The 18,854-nt window shown below is 53.8% G+C and overlaps 9 protein-coding genes across 9 annotated transcripts; 6 read left to right on the forward strand and 3 right to left on the reverse strand.

Annotated features, from left to right (window-relative positions):
• Positions 1 to 1,343: 1,343 nt before the first annotated feature.
• CCOS01_16176 (MYB DNA-binding domain-containing protein) lies at positions 1,344 to 2,851 on the reverse strand (the record flags this gene model as incomplete). Its single annotated transcript, XM_060464313.1, has 5 exons — positions 1,344 to 1,372; positions 1,440 to 1,557; positions 1,617 to 1,697; positions 1,761 to 2,349; positions 2,778 to 2,851. The coding sequence occupies 5 exons, from the start codon at positions 2,849 to 2,851 to the stop codon at positions 1,344 to 1,346; spliced, it is 891 nt and encodes a 296-aa protein (XP_060305077.1).
• A 304-nt stretch (positions 2,852 to 3,155) lies between these two features.
• On the forward strand, positions 3,156 to 3,371 carry CCOS01_16177 (uncharacterized protein; the record flags this gene model as incomplete). Its single annotated transcript, XM_060464314.1, has 1 exon — positions 3,156 to 3,371. A coding segment is annotated over one exon (216 nt), but the record flags the coding sequence as incomplete, so codon positions are not given.
• A 393-nt stretch (positions 3,372 to 3,764) lies between these two features.
• Positions 3,765 to 3,980, forward strand: CCOS01_16178 (uncharacterized protein; the record flags this gene model as incomplete). The annotated part of the gene is made up of 1 exon (XM_060464315.1): positions 3,765 to 3,980. One exon carries the CDS (start codon positions 3,765 to 3,767, stop codon positions 3,978 to 3,980), a length of 216 nt encoding a protein of 71 aa, XP_060305079.1.
• A 2,279-nt stretch (positions 3,981 to 6,259) lies between these two features.
• CCOS01_16179 (uncharacterized protein) lies at positions 6,260 to 6,664 on the forward strand (the record flags this gene model as incomplete). The annotated part of the gene is made up of 1 exon (XM_060464316.1): positions 6,260 to 6,664. One exon carries the CDS (start codon positions 6,260 to 6,262, stop codon positions 6,662 to 6,664), a length of 405 nt encoding a protein of 134 aa, XP_060305080.1.
• Positions 6,665 to 6,750: 86 nt separating this feature from the next.
• Positions 6,751 to 6,969, reverse strand: CCOS01_16180 (uncharacterized protein; the record flags this gene model as incomplete). The annotated part of the gene is made up of 1 exon (XM_060464317.1): positions 6,751 to 6,969. The coding sequence occupies one exon, from the start codon at positions 6,967 to 6,969 to the stop codon at positions 6,751 to 6,753; it is 219 nt and encodes a 72-aa protein (XP_060305081.1).
• Positions 6,970 to 8,432: 1,463 nt separating this feature from the next.
• Positions 8,433 to 9,166, forward strand: CCOS01_16181 (uncharacterized protein; the record flags this gene model as incomplete). Its single annotated transcript, XM_060464318.1, has 2 exons — positions 8,433 to 8,490; positions 8,781 to 9,166. The coding sequence occupies 2 exons, from the start codon at positions 8,433 to 8,435 to the stop codon at positions 9,164 to 9,166; spliced, it is 444 nt and encodes a 147-aa protein (XP_060305082.1).
• Positions 9,167 to 13,214: 4,048 nt separating this feature from the next.
• On the forward strand, positions 13,215 to 13,811 carry CCOS01_16182 (uncharacterized protein; the record flags this gene model as incomplete). The annotated part of the gene is made up of 3 exons (XM_060464319.1): positions 13,215 to 13,289; positions 13,378 to 13,457; positions 13,544 to 13,811. 3 exons carry the CDS (start codon positions 13,215 to 13,217, stop codon positions 13,809 to 13,811), a joined length of 423 nt encoding a protein of 140 aa, XP_060305083.1.
• A 169-nt stretch (positions 13,812 to 13,980) lies between these two features.
• On the reverse strand, positions 13,981 to 14,328 carry CCOS01_16183 (uncharacterized protein; the record flags this gene model as incomplete). Its single annotated transcript, XM_060464320.1, has 1 exon — positions 13,981 to 14,328. A coding segment is annotated over one exon (348 nt), but the record flags the coding sequence as incomplete, so codon positions are not given.
• A 1,897-nt stretch (positions 14,329 to 16,225) lies between these two features.
• Positions 16,226 to 17,296, forward strand: CCOS01_16184 (uncharacterized protein; the record flags this gene model as incomplete). Its single annotated transcript, XM_060464321.1, has 2 exons — positions 16,226 to 16,366; positions 16,445 to 17,296. 2 exons carry the CDS (start codon positions 16,226 to 16,228, stop codon positions 17,294 to 17,296), a joined length of 993 nt encoding a protein of 330 aa, XP_060305085.1.
• Between the last annotated feature and the right edge of the window lie 1,558 nt (positions 17,297 to 18,854).

Raw genomic sequence — 18,854 nt, forward strand, 5'->3', positions numbered from 1 at the left:
AATCGCGATAACGGAATATGTTCTTAGTTTCAAGTCTTCGGCATTGCTACAGATGGACGATTGATATTTCGAGGGGGGGGGGGGGCTACGGTTGTCAATCAAACCAGCAGAATAATAGCAAGACTTCAGTAGTATCGCCAGTCATCCTAATGCCATACAACCTCATGGGACTATGCTTGTTCTCCACCACCTCGACCACAATTACGACGTATACATACATGTCTACAGAGCTCAGTATATCCGGCAGATTGCTCCTACGTCCATGGTCGAGATCAATGATCCTTGTCACAACACGCAACCTCGGCCTGATTCTACGTTGACCATGAAGACCATGGCATGATCCTTTTAACACCAGTCCGGAACTCCGCGTTTTCTAATCTTGATCTCAGTCCAGCTCCCATTCATCGTCACTGGACTTACAATGCCTCACTCAGAAATCTTAGACGGCATGTGGTCACTGCAAAGTCACATCAACCAGATTTCAATAGTCCATAACCTCAATTACTCACTCATCATACAGATTACATCTTCACCAAGTCCTCTCGCAGACCCGACGACGACGACAACAAAAACACAAATTCTCTCACACTAAAAGGGTATAGACTCGTCATGAATCGAAACAATTTCACAATCCCGGTAACCGATTCCTTCTTCCTTCCTGCCATGACACCTTTCCCAAGCAAGCAACTTATTTTTCTGTGTAATTTGTCCTTGGACTTCGTCGACTGACCTCTTCGATCAGTCTTGTCCACGCATCATTATATCCTCTTCTCCTCTGGCAATTAAGACATGGCATAAAAGGTGGGTTTCCGATGACTTGTGTTGGAAAACCCTCCGCACATATCAACACCATGTAGAAGGTCCTCCCGCATACGTGCGCACGCGCAGACCATCTCTCAAACGGGTATGGCAATCACCCGCCATCACTCAACTTCCTTTTCGTGTTGTGCTATGAAACTCCGAGCACACTGATAACAGGCAAGCCCCGCAAGGGCAAAACCGTCGTACATGAGGGCCAACACTCCTTCTAGACCCATCTCCCCCACATCCGCCGCAGCCAGAAGTTTTCGACCAGACGTGACCGTGCCGGAGACGTGGAGCTGAGACGTCGGGGGTAAAAAGTAATTAAAGTCCAGCCTCCAAATGAAAGAACGAAGAAAAAAAATCAACAAGTGCAAAGGGGGAATCGTCTTTTTTTCGAGTCCGGGTCGTTGTGATCGTCAGAACGAGAAAGAAGAAACACATTTGGTATATCCCAACGCATCGAGACACTCCCAGCGCCGTTTCGCAGTGTTGCCCATCTCCCGAGTATCCTCAGAACCGCCGATGGAGCTGAGGTTCCTCTACCGGTTGGTCGGCTTGGCGTAGAGGTCTACGAATCATTTAGTATCGTTGATGTGGATGCGGCCGTACCGACGTGATGTTGAGAGAGGGCATACCGGGAAAGTGCTCCTTGGCGTACTGTTCGCAAGCCTTGGCGGGCTTGCCGACCTTTTGCCCGATGACCTTCCACTTGTTGTTTTCGTACTCCTTGATGGCATTGAGGAGTGCTTGGCTCTGTGACTTGTTAGCAAGCTTGAGGGAGAAAACAAGTACTAGAAGCATCTGCCACGAACCTCGTCTTCCGCGAACTCTGCGTAGTGCATGTCCTTGTACCAATGCTTCTTGACACTACCCTCAGTGCGAGTAGGGAACGTCTACACGCTCATGTTAGTAGGCTGCTAGTGATGGGAGAATAGGGTAGCATAGATGGAACGAACCTTGGCAATCTCAGCCCAGCTGCTGCCGGCATCTCTCATCTGCTTCAGGCGAAGCTCCTCGGCCGGAGTCCAGGGGGTGTTTGTGCGGCTCTTCTTGGCCGGGGGAGGCTGAGGAGCCTGAGCGTTGGCATCTTCCGTGGCGGCGGGCTGAGCCTGGGGAGGAGGAGCGGCAACGGGAGGGTTGATCTGAGGCGGCGGGATGGGGGTAGCGGTGGGCGCAACGGGAGCAGGCGGCATGGGAGGGGCGCTAGTGACCGGCGGGGCCTGTTGAGCTGGGGCCGGGGCCGGACGCTTGCGGTTTCTGGGTGCCGGCTGCGGCTGAGGCGGGGGCTGAACAGCATGCTGCTGTTGTTGCTGCTGCTGCTGTTGCTGTTGCTGCTGGTGATGCTGCTGCTGCTGGTGGTGCTGTTGCTGCTGAGGATGGGGTTGGGCCTGGGGCGGCTGAGGCGGCTGAGGCACACTCATCGGAGGCTGGACCGGAGTGGGCTGGTGATGCTGCGGTGCCGGGCTCTGGTGAGGCGGCGCTCCGTACTGGAACTGTGGGTGCTGATCCCGACGAGACATGTCCTGCTGATAGGGGTGTTGAGGACTAGGATGGAGTGTTAGTAAAGTTTCATTCCGACGGGATCAACGTCGCGACTGGAGACGAGACTCCTGAGGACTAACGGCCCCTCGCGAGAGGTCGTGTTGCCCAGGCGTGCGTGCATGCATCGACGGCGGAAGGAAAAGGGTCATGTTATTGTTGTTGTTGTCCGTTACACCCTCTTTTGCGCCGCGGAGCAGGCCCAGTATGGCCGGGGTTGCTCAAAAGGAAAAGGTATTCCAGAGGTACATGTTCATGTACCCCTGGATCACGGGTAGGTGTCGGTACACCGTACGCAGCCTCGCGGGGCGGAGGAGGATGGAAAGGGAAGGGGAGCGACCGAACGAACGAACGGGACGGGGGAGAGCAAGAGTGACTTTGGGCACAGGGACGAAAGTAGAGATCGAGGGGTACAAGGTGGATGAGGTACTTACTTCATGTCGCTAGGCTGATGGGTGGAGTTGGAGTAGATGTACTCCGGCACGGGGCCGACTTGCCACTGCTGCATGATCTAACAAGAGGTCCAAAGGTTAGTACCGTGTGTACCGTGGTCAATTGATTCGCGACCCGAAGAAACAAAAGATAAAAAAAAAAGCTGTCGCGCAAGAGTCATGGGCGGGGCCCGCGCTGCGCCCGGAGGTAAGGCGCGAACGCGACACGGGCGCTTTCCGACGAGAGGGAAAAAAGGGTACATGACTGCCATTGTGTGTGGCGAAGACAACAGTGATGATAGAACCCAGCGTCCGATAGAATCCTCAAAAGGCGCGATGAAGACGAAGGTATGAGATGGAACATGATTGAAGGTACAGACAGGAAGAGTGAAGCAGTCGAGTGCGCGCGCAGAGCAAGGCGTTGCTTATTGGGGGAGGATTCACCGACGTGCTTGCGAAGACGCGGTGAGGCAGAAAAACTTTGACGAGAGGGCGTCGACAACACGAACGAGCCTCGATGAGAAAGAGACGCGCGCGACAGCATCAACGCGGATGAAGCCAAGTGTATCTGTATGCGCGCGACGATTCCATGATTGAGGTACAAGTGGTGATTTGATCCTTAATCGGGACAACGGGTGAAAAGGAACATAGGAAATAGGGTGCAGGTACTTACGGGCAATGTAGTGGTAGTATTAACTCAACAACGATGCATAAACCGACGGGTTGATGGATGGGGAATATTTGGTCTCTGCTCTCTCGGGGGGTGGAAGAGAGACTTGGACCAAGCCTGAGTCGCAAAAGACAGGAAGCGGGTCACGCACACGCCCGGGGTTGGGAAGGGCTTTTTTTGGGCTTTTTGGGGGGGGGGGGGATGACGGATGGATGGGAGGGATGAGGTGAGGTGACGAAGTGACGCAGTAGAAAAGGATGGGAAGGAGTGGGAGTGGGAGTGGCAGTGGGAGGGGGGAAGGTGGAAGGGGGGAGGGAGGGATGGTGCGAGGTAGAGGCGAGAATAAAGGGGACAAAGATACAAGGCGCGCGAGGCCGAGGACGTGTTTGCTTCAAGTACTCTTTTTTCTGGGGGTGGTTACTGCCGGGTTGTGTGGTGCGGCGGTGCGGCGTGCCTGCCTTGTGGTTCCAATTGACCTGGCTGGGCTGGTTGGCTGGCTGGTTGGGGTCGGGTGGCAGGTGCGTTGCGTAAGGTAAGGTAAGGAAGGCAGGTACTGTGTTGGTCTTGGTCTTGGTCTTGGTCCAGGACTCTCGTTCAGTGTGTGCGCGCGGGCGGTGCCAATACGTGTGGTGCGGGCGACCGAAAGCGACGTACGGGACGCGACACGGAAAGTAAGAGGAAACAAAATAAAAACAAAAATGAGCACCTCAAGCGGCAGTGCAGCAATCAGTGAGGTGAGCAACGATAACGGCGAAAACCAGGTGGATCTTCGTAATGGACGGCAGGGAACGGCCGGAGCTGGAGACTGGAGAGGAGAGGCTGGCAAAACCTGGAAGGCTCAGGTGTGCAAGCAGGTGAAAGGTGTAATCGTCAGGTAATTGGACGTCAGGTGAAGGAAGGTGCGCTGCTGCGGCATAGAGCGACGCGGCGCGCGGTATTCGTTGGCGGGAAGGAATGGGTGATTTCCCTTTCGATGTGGGGAACAAAGTGCGAATGACGGCACCCCGGAAGGCAGGAAGCGGTGGAAGGCTCAAAAAATATAAAAAAATATACGGAAGGTACCGAAAGTTGCGGTGCCCTTGCTCTTTCCTGGTACAAGGTAATCAGGTCAAGGAGTCCAAATAAAGCAGACCAGGTAGGTAAAGTGAGGTGTGTGTGGTATATCGCGAGATAAGGTCTGGTAGGCAGGTAGTGACAAGTAGCGGCGGAGCCAGAACGAGGTAGCGTGATGTATTCGTGAAGGACGTCGAGGTTCAGATAGACAGGCGCAAGTAGACACGAGTAGACAGGCAGCTGGAGGCAGTGCGCGAGATGTGCCGTGCGTTGCTTGTTGGTTCGCGCGTATGAGTTGGGTCCAGCTGGTGGTCGGTGGCGGTTCCTCAGATCAAGGGTCAATCAACAATGGACGGCGATCCTAAATTGGGTGCGTTTATCCGTACGGGCGGAGACAGCTAGGAATAGGTAATAGAGAGCGAGAAGAGCAATGAAAGCTGTCTCGAACCAGTTTCTGGACAGGCGATGGCGCGCGCGAAAGAGAGAGAGAGAGAAAGTGAGAGATGGAGCAAAGACAGATAGGAAGCTTCGGATACGGAGTACCTTATTGCGACGCGATTCGGTGTGTATGCGTGTACAATGAGGTAAGACGTAGCCAACGTCTGCAGGAAAGGCAAAGAATTAGAAAAGTGGTGGACGTTGATGAGATAGGCCCAGTGAGTGATGCGTGTGTAATACTTGGTGGCAAAGGCGGAAAGAGATGGAGGTGCGTGGGATTGGCAGCGCGCAAGTGAGGCAAATGTGGTGACGACCGCAGCTATGGCGACAGCGACAGCGACAATGCCAGATGGAAAGCTCTGTGAGCGATGATGAGGTGTGAGGTGAGGTGAGGTGAGGTGATTAACAATGACGGGCGACGATGGTGGAGATGTCCGTTCCCTTGCGGTTGCGGCAACGTCAAAGTGGTGTAGGTGTGGATAGATGCGCGACAATAGTGTGGGCGGCGGCAGCGCGTCTGTAGCTTTGGTGTCTGCTCACCTTGGGATTTTCGTTGACCTTGAAGCTCTCAGAACTTTTCGGTCTGGGTAGGTAGGTATTCTTTGAGGTGAGGTTGAGGTGAAGCGCGTGAGGTGATGTATCCGTCAGAGTTGCGAGGTACCTGGCTGGGTGCGTAGTCGGGTACCGTGTATTCGCAGCTGTAGCTTTGTATGTAGCTGTACGGATACTTTGGTTTGCTGTAGCGGCAAGGACCTGAAGCAAAAGTGTGGAGGTGGAGCTTGAGCTGGTGCACACCTTGAGCTGATGATGTCGGGTTGGGTATCCGTAGTGTAGTGCAGGTTGGTTTGGGAACTTGGGACTTGAAAAATGGGAGTTGGGATGCTCTGGCTCGCGATGACCCAAGTATGTACCTCTGATGGAAGTAACTTCCCAGTTCACGGTGATGTTTCTGGTCGCCCTCTTTTTTTTTTCTGCTGGGAGAAAGTGGGTGGTGGAAGGGGTCAGGAGAGAAAATTGCTAAGGGGGAGGGGGAGGGCGAGGGAACATGGAAAAGAAACGAGGGAGGCAGGCGGGGGGAAAGGAGGGACCACTCGACGCCATTTCAGCGGGTCCTCGGTCAGGCAGAAAGTGACGATAACACTCCGACTATTAACCGGCAAGCTGCGCTGCTTCCACCTTTGCAGCCAAAACAGCACGGTTTGGCAGGAAGGCACCTTCCAATTTTCTATCTTTTTGCCTCGGTCATCGACATTCAACCACCGGCACAGACCGTCTTCCCCTCGCTCTGCACGGATCACTTTTACTTGTCACTCGACACTTCGTCATGGCTCAATGCTCAGTGGCTGCTCCGTGCCTTGTCCCTGTTCCACTTTTCCTCGTCCATCCGGGCAGCTGCCAGTTGTTCACCTCACCTCAATCTATCAGGTCATCCCATCCAGAGGCAAGTTCCAAGCAGGTACGTACGACGGAGAAGTACTTTCTACTTTCCTCTGCCAGCGATACGATCCGATGCGATTGTGAACCACGCCCGTGTGCTGCTGCTTCTCGTATCTCGTTGTACCCAGATAGGTTATTAGCCAGAAAGACAGCTTCCTTACTATGTACGCGGTGGACACACCGAGTTTGTCGGTCAGATCTGACAGCTCGCTCGCCTCGGACCCTTCGGCCATGCGCTCCTGCCGTGTGTCGTGTCGCTCGCTGCCGCGCTTTGCCTGAAGTTGATGACTGAGGTCACTGGTCACAAGCGTTTCTTCTTGCGGGGAAACCCACATCACCTCACCGCACCTCATCTCAGCCACTTCCCTCATCCAACCTTCAACCAGGTGTGCCAGGCAAATGGCAACCCCTCTGAGCCACTTTTATTTCATCTTGTTTGCCTGACTGAATGGCCAACGGGCGAGGCAGCAAGTAAGGTGCTCCAACGACTGGTTGACCATTGACGGGAGCTGGAGGGGAAACACGAGAGGACGGGAAACACAAGTTGAAAAGTTTATCGCATAATCTCTCAGCCTCGTCCCCTCCACCAACCTCCATCTTCACTTGAGCTTCTTGTTCTGGCAGTGTTATTAAATGCGACCTGTGCTGCGTTCAAGGTCAAAGGTAAAATCAAAAGTGCGTAGGTACTCGTCGCAATTGTTCTCTTGGCAGTTTTTCTGAACTACATTACATGTACTCCATGTACCGCCTGCATGGTCCAAGTACTTGATCCTCGCTTTATGTACCTCCTGTTAGTGGTACCGCTGGTGGACACCTACTACAACATGGGACTCTGCGCGGTACGTACAGTACCTCAACGATGCATGTACCTTTCCGCCCGTCTTGAGTCTTGAATCTCGAGTCGATTAGGTTGGCATTTGGAAACCAGATGACATGGTTATAGCAATGCGGAATGCATCTAGATCGCTTTGCCTGACTAGATGCCGGCTGCGCAAAATCCATCCATAGTATTTCGTGGCTTAGTCATTGTCTCCAGTCCTTGTGATAATACCATGTCTCTACCCCTCAGCGGCCGCTCTACCATGGCGAGTTCATCCAGACCGGTAGCTTCTACTCCATCTTCAACTTGTGATGACGCCTCCCTCTCTGTGCGTCGGACCGCTCACAGACGTGTTCGTGGTCCAACAGTGCGCGATGCTGGCCCGTTGTCTCAGCCTTCACGTCAGAATTGGAGAGTCAGCTTGCGCTCGAGGCTCTGTCTGAAAAGACACCTGGGCGTCCATTCGAGTTTTGATGTTTTGTTCTATGAAGAACTCGGTCTAGTTGAGATCGAAAACGCTTTACGCTAGAACATACGGTCGAGATACCATGGTGTTCAATTGGAGATGATGCAACGGACGACTCCGCGGAAATGTTTTGCTCAGCACGCCGAAGTTTCCGCGCGGCGGTGGCCCTCCGATGATGCCGAGGTGCGGACCCTGCGGCCTGGCCAGCTTTCGTAATCATCCGGGACGGGGAACGGGAGCCAGTAACTCCACGGCAGCGGACCGAAGGCCCGACTTTTCCCAGGTCACATCGGGAGAGGGTCGGTGCCGGGGTACCGGGATCCTGGAGACCGAGCTGCCTCAGAAGTGCACGGTTGTCATCGGTTCCGGGCGCTTAGGGTTCCACTTGGCCGTGGCCAGATCGGGACGGGGAGACAAGGGTGACCGAGATGCCGCGGTCCATCGCTATCACCACTCTCCACTTGCTGCTCCACGAGAGTCGCATCGTGAATGAACCCGTGAGTGCTCGTCACGATAACGAAAGAGAGATATAGATAGGCTGATGAGGCTGACCGCCGGCACATTCTGTGCAATTGGCCGCGTATTCCGCGCACCCACGTAAGCGGTACCTGGGCAGCTTGACCGCCAAAACAAAAGCGATGCTGCTATTCTCCCAAGACAAGAATTGTTTCAAACACCGAAAAAAAGGCGACGAAACAAGGTGGCTCGCCCGACCCTGGCAATGACCCCAGATCGCACCAGGCGTGAGGATGAGCCCCATGACCACCAAAAAAGATGAGCCCCAAGTTCATGCCAAGCTCGATGCTGTCGTTTAGCTTCATGTTGTCGACAGGTAACCTAAAACGGCCTCATGAGCCCTGACCCGGCTACGTCTACTGCCATCCGGTCTCTCGCTTTCATGCGCGTAGGGCAATCAGACTCCGTGAAGCCATCCATTCCTTGCCAGGACGTGCATGTTCGTTCCGAACATGGACAGACTTTATGCCTCCTTGGCAGGTCGGGTTGAGAGACCCCAGCTATGAAACGATGTTGGTCACAGGGTTCCGGCACCAATTGTTTGAGACTCGCGGCTCTTGAGCAACATATGACTGAAGACACGTTCACCCCAACGTCTTCGCGCAGGGTGGCCCTGGGCTCGGCCAAGCCGTGAATCGGAACGCTGGCTAGTGCCCGTCGCGAGCAAGTTTGTCGATTCTGTCGATGTTTTCTCTCAAAGTGCCGCTTCCAAGACATTGGACGATGAGGATTCATGCGAGTTGCTGAGACGGCCGACGACCAGACGATCTAACGATGATCCGTGGCGTCATGAACAATTGGGGCCGCTGCTCGAAATCTCTGTTGCAATTCCACCTGCTTCAAAGGGCAGAGGCTCACCCCCTATGTATTTCGGGGCTCTTGGTTTGAAGCAAAAGGGAGAGAACGTCGCATGGGACGCCCTGGTGGAAAGCAGGAGCACTGGCCCACAAGGCTGGGCCGGCCAACCTCCACGTATTTACTCGGCCGAGTAATGCGAGACACGCGGAACAAGCTGGGTATGGCGAGGTTCCATTTCCTAGGCATCTTTTCTGCACCATGTCGGACAATTCCTTGAATAATTGCGGGATCTGTGTAACCCTCCGAATGGTGATTAGTATGCTTTCCCGAATCTATTTGTCGATAAGCAGTTGTAGTATCCGGCTGTCCGACAGATGAACTGGCCTATTACACTAGGGATTTGACTTGAACGGTGTATGCAGCGGACAGTGTCAAAGCCGGGACCTGTAATCTCGCTCTTCTTAGCCTCCGTCCTCCGTGGATCACTTGTATTCGTAGTGTACTGTTGCAGGACCGTTGAGTGTGGGGCCGCCCCAATCCATCGGTCGAGAGATCAGACGAAAAGAGTATCGCCAAGCTTCTGTCAGGGAACCGGGCGTTACTGTTCATCTAGTCGAGTCCGGTGCGGTCCCAGCACCAGGCATGGTAGGCGGATCTTGACGCGAATCCGAACCAACCACGGGTTCGATTAATGCGGCCGTTTGTGCCTCCTCTATGACATCTTAACTCCACCAACCACACTTGCGCCCGTCAACATTTGCCTTCGGTTGATGGCCTTCCCGAAGATCATCACCGCCATCACCAGATTGGAGATGAGATGGCAGAGTGGCAGACAGGGGGCGTGACGTTTGGCGATTCCTCCTGGAAGAATCGGAGACCTTCTTGGTCTGCATTTCCCACCGGTTAGGTCTGGGTGCGGGCGCTTCTGGACTCGCGGGATGCGGGCGATCCCTTCAATACCCCAGGTATCCCGATATTGAGTCTTCCTGCTCTTTTCCCACAATGCCGGCCAAAAGTTTCCTGGCCGTTGTTGAACCGGATGATGAGCATCCGCCCCGTGATATGTTGCTTCCACTTCTTGGTCTTATGGAGGGGCAAGTCCCTTTGTTTCTGAGCCTTCTTGGCTGGATGGAGGCTCTTACATGCCGGGGGGGATTTTGGGCGATCAGGGACATCGATTGGTAGGGCCGCCAGGTTACACGCTGGAGCCTGGATGGCGGAACTTAATTGGTGCCGGGGTTGACGCTCGAGAGGGTAATCAATCATGGTTTATCTCCGCTCAGTATCGTGGCTTTGCTAGAGCTTGCGGGACGGGGGCCAAACGGGCGGCCGGACGATGTTCATTGTGCGCAACGCGCAAGGAGAATGAAAAGTCCCGGAGCGGACGGCCGCAACTCATGGTTTTGCCACGGAGAATTGGGGGCCACGAGCAGCCCGCGGCGGCGGCGGGCTGTGTTTCGATCTCCATGGCGCCGATGGTGGCTCGGCTTTCTCAATTTCAGTAAGCTGCCCAAGGAACAGCCTGTTTCTGTTAGTGCTGCGGCGGCGAGAATGTTTCTGCTCCTGTAGGATGTAAATTACGATCTGTGAATCGTGGTGGCTAGTAGAGGACGGTATATGACTCGGTGGACCCGTCCGTCAGGTTAGGCAGCGTGCCAGTAGTCTGGTTTGACAGGCTGGTAGGGCGAAAAGGTCAGACGAATCCTATTCCTGATAAGGGTAGACGCTGGAGGGGGCCCGAGACCGAGTTTTGGCTCAGACATGTCGAACTCTGTGTGGTGTGGCCCAGCCGCCCAGACTCTCGGCTATAACTTTTGGCGGGCGACAGTAGCAGAATGGGGTGAGGGAAGCTCAATGGACGACGATTAAAGGGCCATGGACCTGAAAGAGCGCGCGTGATGAGCGGGGTTAACGCCAGACGGTACGGTAGTGTATCCATATTCTGTAAGGCACTCCGTAGAGACTCGGGAGTAGGTAGTAGAGACCGTTTGGAGGGGAGTGCCTGGAAGCGGAAACGCCCCGTTGGAGATGGTGGCATGGTGGCATGGTGGCATGGTGCAAGCCAGATTCAGTTTCAGCAGAGATCTGTTAAGAAACAAATAAGGTTTCCTGCATTAGGGCCCCTCTGTTGTTTCTTGCAATCCATGTTCGTCCCGTCGGTCAGAGGAAGGGAAGGGGAGGGTGTGGATGGTCGGCTGTCTGTTCGCAGCGTGCGTCTGTCTGAGTTTTTGAGAGATGTCGTCGGGAAGAGAGGTGAGTGGTGGAAAATGGAGGAGGAAAATGGAGGGGTGACGAAGTCCCGGGTGTGGGAAGAAAGAAGGATGAAAAAAGAGGTTTGAGGGTACGTATCGTGTACAGTAAGGTGAAGCCGACAGCCACACCTTTGATTGGTTTCAGTCACGGGGTGGGTGGCATGTGTGCTGTGTGAGTGGCTCAAGCCCACGATTAAAGCGGACGGAAGGGTACGTACAGCTGGAGGGCCACACCTTTTCGGTACGTATCGTACATAGTATGCCGTCAGGGGGAAAGGGCGACCAAGAGGGAAAGGGCTGAGACGTGGGTGAAATTGCGCCTGCTTACTAGCGAGTTTCAAGGGACGTGGGCCCAGGACATGGAAATTCACCAAGAGGCAACAACGGCCTGGGATTCCCAAATGATCACGGCTTGACGAGCAAAAAAGAGCAAAGTCCCCCTCCTCTGGAAACTAGACCCCCCTTCTGTACTAACCCCCTGGCTCTCTGGAGATTTTTTCCTGTACGAACAAAATCTGCCCTCTCCCTTTAATTGTGCTGTCGTTACGAAAACAGGTGAAGCGTTTTTATTACTCTCTCCACATCTTGGCAGGAAAGTGGTGTGAGTTTCAATGTTTTGGTGCGGCTCGGCACCCACGGAAGGCGGGGGAGGATACTTTCGAATCTCAAGGAAGGGAATGTCGACAAACCTGCCAGTGTCTGCCCTACAGGTGAGTTGCGGTAGAACAAATTCATTTATTTTGTCAACTTGTCACTTGTGACTGCCGGAGAGAAAGTGACTGACTGAGTGGTCCGTGGACCAACCAAAAGAGAAAAGTATGTGTGTGTGAGAGGCCACGTTGAGATGCCGATGACGAAGTGCGTGACTGGAAAGGATAATTATCCAATGTCAAGTCTTATGAATAGCATCTGTCCGTGTTTATCCGTAAGTTTCCCTCATATAAGGTACGGAGACTTTCAATGACACCCGAATGAGGGGTGTGCTAAGTTTGGCTGCGGATGGATGGGTGCGGGCAATTCAACTTGCAATGCGGTGACTGCATCCCAGTCCTGGATGGCATCGTAGTGTAGGGCAGTCAATTTAGACAAACATGCCGCTATGCCGGGTGATCCAATGACTGCCATAGCAATGTCGCATATGGAGAATAGATGGACAGGCACTCTACTGTTGGTTTCTGATGAGCGAGCACTTTGCACCAAGTACGCAGTGCACCATCCATGGGCCACCACGCCGTGAGAATTGTTAGTCTCTGAGCGCAGATGCCGAGGCGGCGTCAGAGAGGGACGCACAAGAAACAGCCTCATGTTTCGATGCAGATGCCAACGCCTATGCTTCTACTTCGCACCTTACAAGGAGACCGGACACCAGAAACCAGAAACCTGGGCTGGACACGCCATCACATCACATCGCTTCGACAAGGTCGCGCGGGGTAGGGGTGCCAAAATTGTTGATCATCAGATGGGACCACGGGAAGAGTCTATTCGTGCAAATACAGTCGTCAGCCGTGTCATGGTCCAGGGCGACGAAGCCAAGAATATGTCTCTTACGCAAAGTTTCTTAACTGGTAGTAAATATCCGTTAGGATACTCGGTGTCCCAGACAGGACGGCGCTACTGTTGAAGCCTTGAAGGGGAGAGCCCTGACATCAAACCAAACAGCCGGGTTGGCATCTGGGCCTGTCGAATCGTCGATACCCTCCCTACCTTATGGTAGTAGCGGCTCTGGCGCAATTGTTCCCATTGAGGAGGCTCTTACACGGCAAGCCGCAACGGGGCCTAGTGGGAGACGACGACGTGGGACGAAGTCAAGGAGGCTCGAGCCTCAAGCCTCAAGCCTCGAGAATTGACTGACTGACTGTGATAATGGTGTATCCATAACTGCGTACGGAGACACCACACTACGTAGGCAGAGGAGAGATTCACTCACTGTGAACAAAAGGACGGTTACAGTAGACAGGGGTGTTCGGCCCCGCCGCACCGGTGGTTCGCAATGAGGTGGAAACTGCGGATGGGTCGTGAGGTGGGGCTCACTTGCCTCGGGAACCGATACGTATCGACGCTACCAGTACGTAGCTACGTACCCGTCACGGTTGCGAGGCTGGCCGGGGTGATGGTGGTTTCTGTTCCTGACTTGACCCAATACAGACTAGTAGACGCTTAGCGTGCCTTGCCCTTCTGTGCGCGCAACTCGCAAGGAAGGCTCAGGGGCTGCCGCGAAAACGGGCCAATGGCAGTCACAGGCGCGCCTCTGTAACACGTACCGTCCATCGCTTGACCCCGCCGTCAAACGTCAGACAGACATCCTCACACAACCTTCAGACACAGGGTCACGATCCCGTCACGACGACGACGACCACCACCACCACTGCCCGCAAGTTGCAACAATCTGAACAACATCAGCGGCAGCATCAACACCAACGCTCGCCGCCCGTCACTAGTGTACCAGTTCCTGCTCCTCACCAAAACGGCACTTGAGTCTCGAGGTACCATCCCGAGTACACCGGCCATGCCACGACGGCCGGCGGTTGCGACGACCATGCCGCAATGCAGCCTGCGCGTCCTCTCCTCATCCTTCTACACATCGTAACCTACCGTACGGATACGCAATACACAGTTAAGCGTCCTGTACCGCACACCGCACCGTCCGCACCTCACCTCACCGCACCGCACCGCACGTACAATACTTCGTACACGCGCGCTATACCATACGAGACCGAGACGAGGAAAAACAACCTGCTCAATACCCCGTTTCCCTCTCAATTGGGCATATGCCGCGAATGTATGCCTCGCGTACCCGCAGAGCCCCTGCTTCTCCCCCTCTGCCTTGTCCAGCCTACAGATACCTGTTCGGATCCCACGAATACCTCGCTATCGTTGTTCCAAGAATCCCCTCTGCAAGTGCGAGACTGCAACCTTACGCAGAGCCCCAAAACGCTACAGCCATTCCCCTTCCTATGGTTCCCCTCCCTCATCCTCGCCAAAGCCTCCGCGAGATCGACAGCGAGCAAACGTATGCTTATCGCGACTTGAGACCAGATGTCGACCGCAAATAGTAACACCCTCTTCCTTGTTGCGAGCCACCCGACCCAGCGTGACGGTGTCAACTTTGTCGAGGTCTCGGGAGGGATCAATGGTTTGTTTTCTGAGTCAAGTTACATTACTTTTCAAAACAGCCTTCGGCGATGCCATGCCACGCCATCCCAAGCCCCATACTATGCCGCGCTCTGCCACGCGCGCAACACGAGTATCCATCCTTACCTTCAGCAGTAATACCATACTCCGTAGAGAGAAAGAGGACCGAATTCTCTAAAGTTCCTCCTCCTCATCAGTCATGAACAAGATCCACCGACCATGTGCCGTGGCCGAAACCAAAACCAGCTGGCGGGTCATCAAGATGCTTGCAACAAACTAGCCAAGTTGAGGCTCTATACTGAATCTGCATGGAGCCCAGGCACTCACTCCCCTTGACGAAGAAGGGGAAGAAACAAATCGGAGGCACGACACCGCTCTTTTCGGCAATGGAGACGCTACGCTGCACGCATTTGGTGGCTTTCCTTTACCATGTTCCAGGTTTGCAAGAGCCTCTCTCTCCTCTTCTTCCCAATCTCTCTTGTTCTGTTTTGCTCCCCGAGTCTTCAATGAAAGCTCCATCTCTGGGGGGCCCTAGGCTTGGTCTATGCTCATCCTGCATCCGAGCCTCCGAGGCTACAGCTCGTTGCGGGCAATCATCCATTTTACTTTGGCTTGTCTATTGGCGGGCGCCACTTGAGTCTGGCTGCTCTCTTTCTCGATCCATCATGGCGGCCGGTTGAGACGCACGTTCGTCTCTCACCGGATCCATAATCTCGCACCCATGCCTGTTCCTCGTCCGTCTCCTCTTTCTGGCCCTGCCCTCGAACAAGTTACGTACAGGGGTGTGGTCAAACAGGGTGTGGCTTGCACAAGCGTTGCCGGCCCTGGTCTTGGTTTCTCTCTCTGTCTCTCTTGTCTGCTGGGTCTCTCTCGCACATACACACACATTTTCTTTCCTTTTCCCCCTTCAGTGAATGGGGATGGCAGCAGGCCAGGCGGATCAGACCAAACGTTATGCTCTGCTAATTCTGTCACATCCACCCCATCTTCTCCAGGGTCTGGCTGGCTTCACTGCTGAATATCTGCAACAGGGCTAGACTTGACGGTGTGCGAACCCCCTGTCCTGCATGTACCAGCGCCCGAACATGATGAGGCAATGTTTGCTATGCCTGCCCACCCGCTCTTCTTCTTTGGGCGTGTGTGTGAGTGGTGCCTTGTCTGGTACGGGGACAGATACGGTCTAATGCTGGTAGAGCTGGTCCCGTCTTGTCTCGTCTTGCCAGTTGCCAGATAGAAACTGAGAAGAGACTGGGGCCCAGGTCCAACTTTGGCTGAGGCTGCAATATTACTTTATCCTCCCTCTCTCCCCCCATCTCGAGCAGATTTTGTCTCTCTGTTTACCTTCTCTACCTAACTTGGGTTTATCATCAACATCCCTTTTCTTCGTCTTCTTGAAGCGCAGTTGCGTGTCCTTCTTTTCTTCTCCCGCAGCTAGGGTTTTACTTTCCTTCATTGTCCAACTGGCTTGGCTGCACACACTCATTTGACTACGCTTCTTGAACACCACCTTTTTTGTCAATATATCTTGACCTATCCGGTTTATTCAAACAAACGAACTTCACTTCACTTCTTTGGGACCTTCCCCCACTCGCCTATCCGTTTCCTCTCTCCTTGACGGATCTGCAAAAGGCCGACTTCGTTGTTGCGAGCTTCCGGCTGGGACACCACCTTTCTTCAACCATCAACTTTTTCAAACCTTCGATTCGTTGGCAGCAAGTTTCTGCCTCTTCTTATCAAACCCAGCTTCCAGGACACCGCGAACATCATAACGCGTGAAGATTCTCCACCGAGAGACACAAGAGTTTACCCTACTTCTGAGAGGTACAACGACGCAACATCGACTGTTCCGAAACGATTTAACGAGCAAAAATGTCTCCCACGATGCAATTGGCGCCTCACACGGCCACCTACACTCCCACTTCCGACGCCATGGATCGTCATGAATATGGAATTACCAAGAACCGCAAGGCGGCTTCAACCGGAGGAGGCAGAGCATGGAGCGAGGATGAGGTATGTTTCACTCGGATAGTCTAGGACTGCTGCGATCCAGAGTCACATGTGAGACCACAATGTCTAACCGTACCACAGGAAGTCTATCTCCTCCAGACTCGTCTTCAGAAGATGCCTTACAAGCACATCGCCGCTCACCTGAAGAAGACTGAGCTGGCATGTCGCCTTCACTACCACCAGCTTAGCCACGGTAGCAACCGACGCAAGCAGCGTGCCACCTCGGTCTCTTCTGGCTCTTCCACCACCCACTCACCTGTCATGCAACCGACGATGCCTTCTTCGATCCGAGAGTCGACTCCTCGTTCGGTTTCCCCCCCAGGCAGCTCAACCAGCTACGCCCCTCACTCGCCCGCCCCCATGCAACTTCCCAGCATCATGGGCCACGAGGCTTCTCCCAGGCTCCCCGCCATCCTCCCTAAGCCGGTCTGCATGACACTGCCACCTCCCACCGCCTCCCCCACCCGCGGGTATCCCACACCTCTCCCTGAGCCTCGCAGCGCGGCTCTCCCCTCCGCCACCTTCCAGTCCATCTCCGGCAGCCTCCCCATTACGCCACCCCTGCGTCTGGAGTGCCCTCTTCCTTCTGCCCAGTCCATCGTCAGCCATCAACACGTTGACATGAACCGCCTTCAATCCGTCTACACTGCACACCGCGCCTCTTTCTGGGCCGCTGTGGCTAACGACTACGGCCCGGGCGCAAGCCCCGTTGCTTTGGAGCAGGCATGGCAGAATGGTGCATGCTGCAACCAGCAGCAGGCCAGCACACCCATCACACCCACTTCCAGCCCCGACAATCTGGATCGCGATAGCTACGAAAGACCTCAAGACAAGACTCGCATCTCTGCCATTCTTGGCATTGACGCCAACCCTCGCTCTCCCCGTGAGCGTGAGTTGGTGAGACGCATGGAGGAATCAAGAGTCGGCGCCTAAGAAACTCGGCACCGACCAAGACAACACTTTGATTCTACCAGTGTATTACTTTACAACTTTGGAGTGTCTGATTCTTGCTTGAGTTTTTGCGTCTTCCGCCGTGCAACAAGAAGACTACAGCATCAAGCCGCAGTTTTGTTCTTCGCTTCAGTTGGCTTCTCCCTTATGGGAAATTTGGTTTCATTGTCTTTTTTGGTTAGGGCTTTTCGGCAAACCGTTTGTCCCATCTTCATCGTACACGAACAAATACGACTAAGGTGGCTGCGAACTGTTGGGGCGAAATCCGGCGCAGGCAGGGGCGGGGGTTTTGCTCGGGAGGGGAAAGGTGCCCTTTCTTCCATTTCTTCATTTCATCTTCTATCTTTTTGAGGGAAAAAACGACGCCATCACCAAGGCATGCGAAGGGGATTGGATGCTAGATCCCTGAAATAGGGTGGTTGGGCACGACTGGCAGTGCAGAGGAGGACATTTACAACATTTCTTTCATCTTCTTGGGAAGGCATCTTTTCCACCCTTTGCAGAAATGAAGCGATGACTACGAACCACAAACACATCCCAACCGTGGGGTTATTCCGAAACAACTTGTTACGGCAGTTTTTTGTACACTAGAGCGGCCCTTGGGGTCCTGCGGGATTCATGCAGACGATGATTGCGTTGGCTTTATTTTGCTTTTTTTTTCTTCTTCAAAACGGCGAATCGAGAAATCAGAGTTTTGAGAAATCTTGTTTTTCCTGCAGTGATTCTTAGTGACCTCGTCCTTTGGTTCTGAGTAGTGGTGTCATGACAGCTGCAAGGGAGAGAAAGAAGCAATACGATGAGAGGACCGCGGATGCATCTGTCCAAGCGTGATGTGTTTGGACATTGTGGGAATCACTTCAATACTGATACGATGTCTCTCTCAATCCTTGTCCAGATTAGGGTAACAAGTCGTCGAGTGATGGAAGATTGTTGACGTTTGTCTGACAAGTGCTTTGACGATCCAAGCTGCAGTTTCCAATTACCGATTCCAGACCAGCGCTTCGAAGATAACGCCCATACATACGTGATCAAACCGTCGCTAGCGTCATGTAAGAGCGATGCAAGATGCAGAAGAGGAGCTACCATCGGCAATTGTTCCCTCACGGCAAGGTGAAGTGTCCCGTCCCCGTAGGTGTTGTTGACAGTAAGGTAGATAATTTACGGCACTCTCTATCCGTACCTTGGACGAAAATTACTTACCTTTCTCACATTGCGTAAGAGTTGGAAATAGCAACAGGGCCGTGAATTGTCACGGGTACGTACACATGGCTGGCCTTGCCTTCCGCACATTCTTTTCTGAAGTTGAAGTTGAGGTTGAGATTGAGGTACGTATTGGCGCGGTCAGAGTTTCCCTTCACACCCTCCCGATCCTCCCAACCCTCATCCTCCTCCATCTCCTCCTTGTCTTTGGTACACCAATACGTGACTACTTCGCTTCGACCACCCACCTACCTTGTTACCTTATCACCACTCAGCCCAAACGTCCAAAGATCCCAAGGTTTCGTCGGTCCGCCTTGATCAGCAAAGCTCTGCTTTTTTG

Source organism: Colletotrichum costaricense (genome assembly GCF_030867565.1).
Source record: "Colletotrichum costaricense strain IMI 309622 chromosome Unknown Scaffold_28.1, whole genome shotgun sequence".
NCBI lineage: Eukaryota > Fungi > Ascomycota > Sordariomycetes > Glomerellales > Glomerellaceae > Colletotrichum > Colletotrichum costaricense.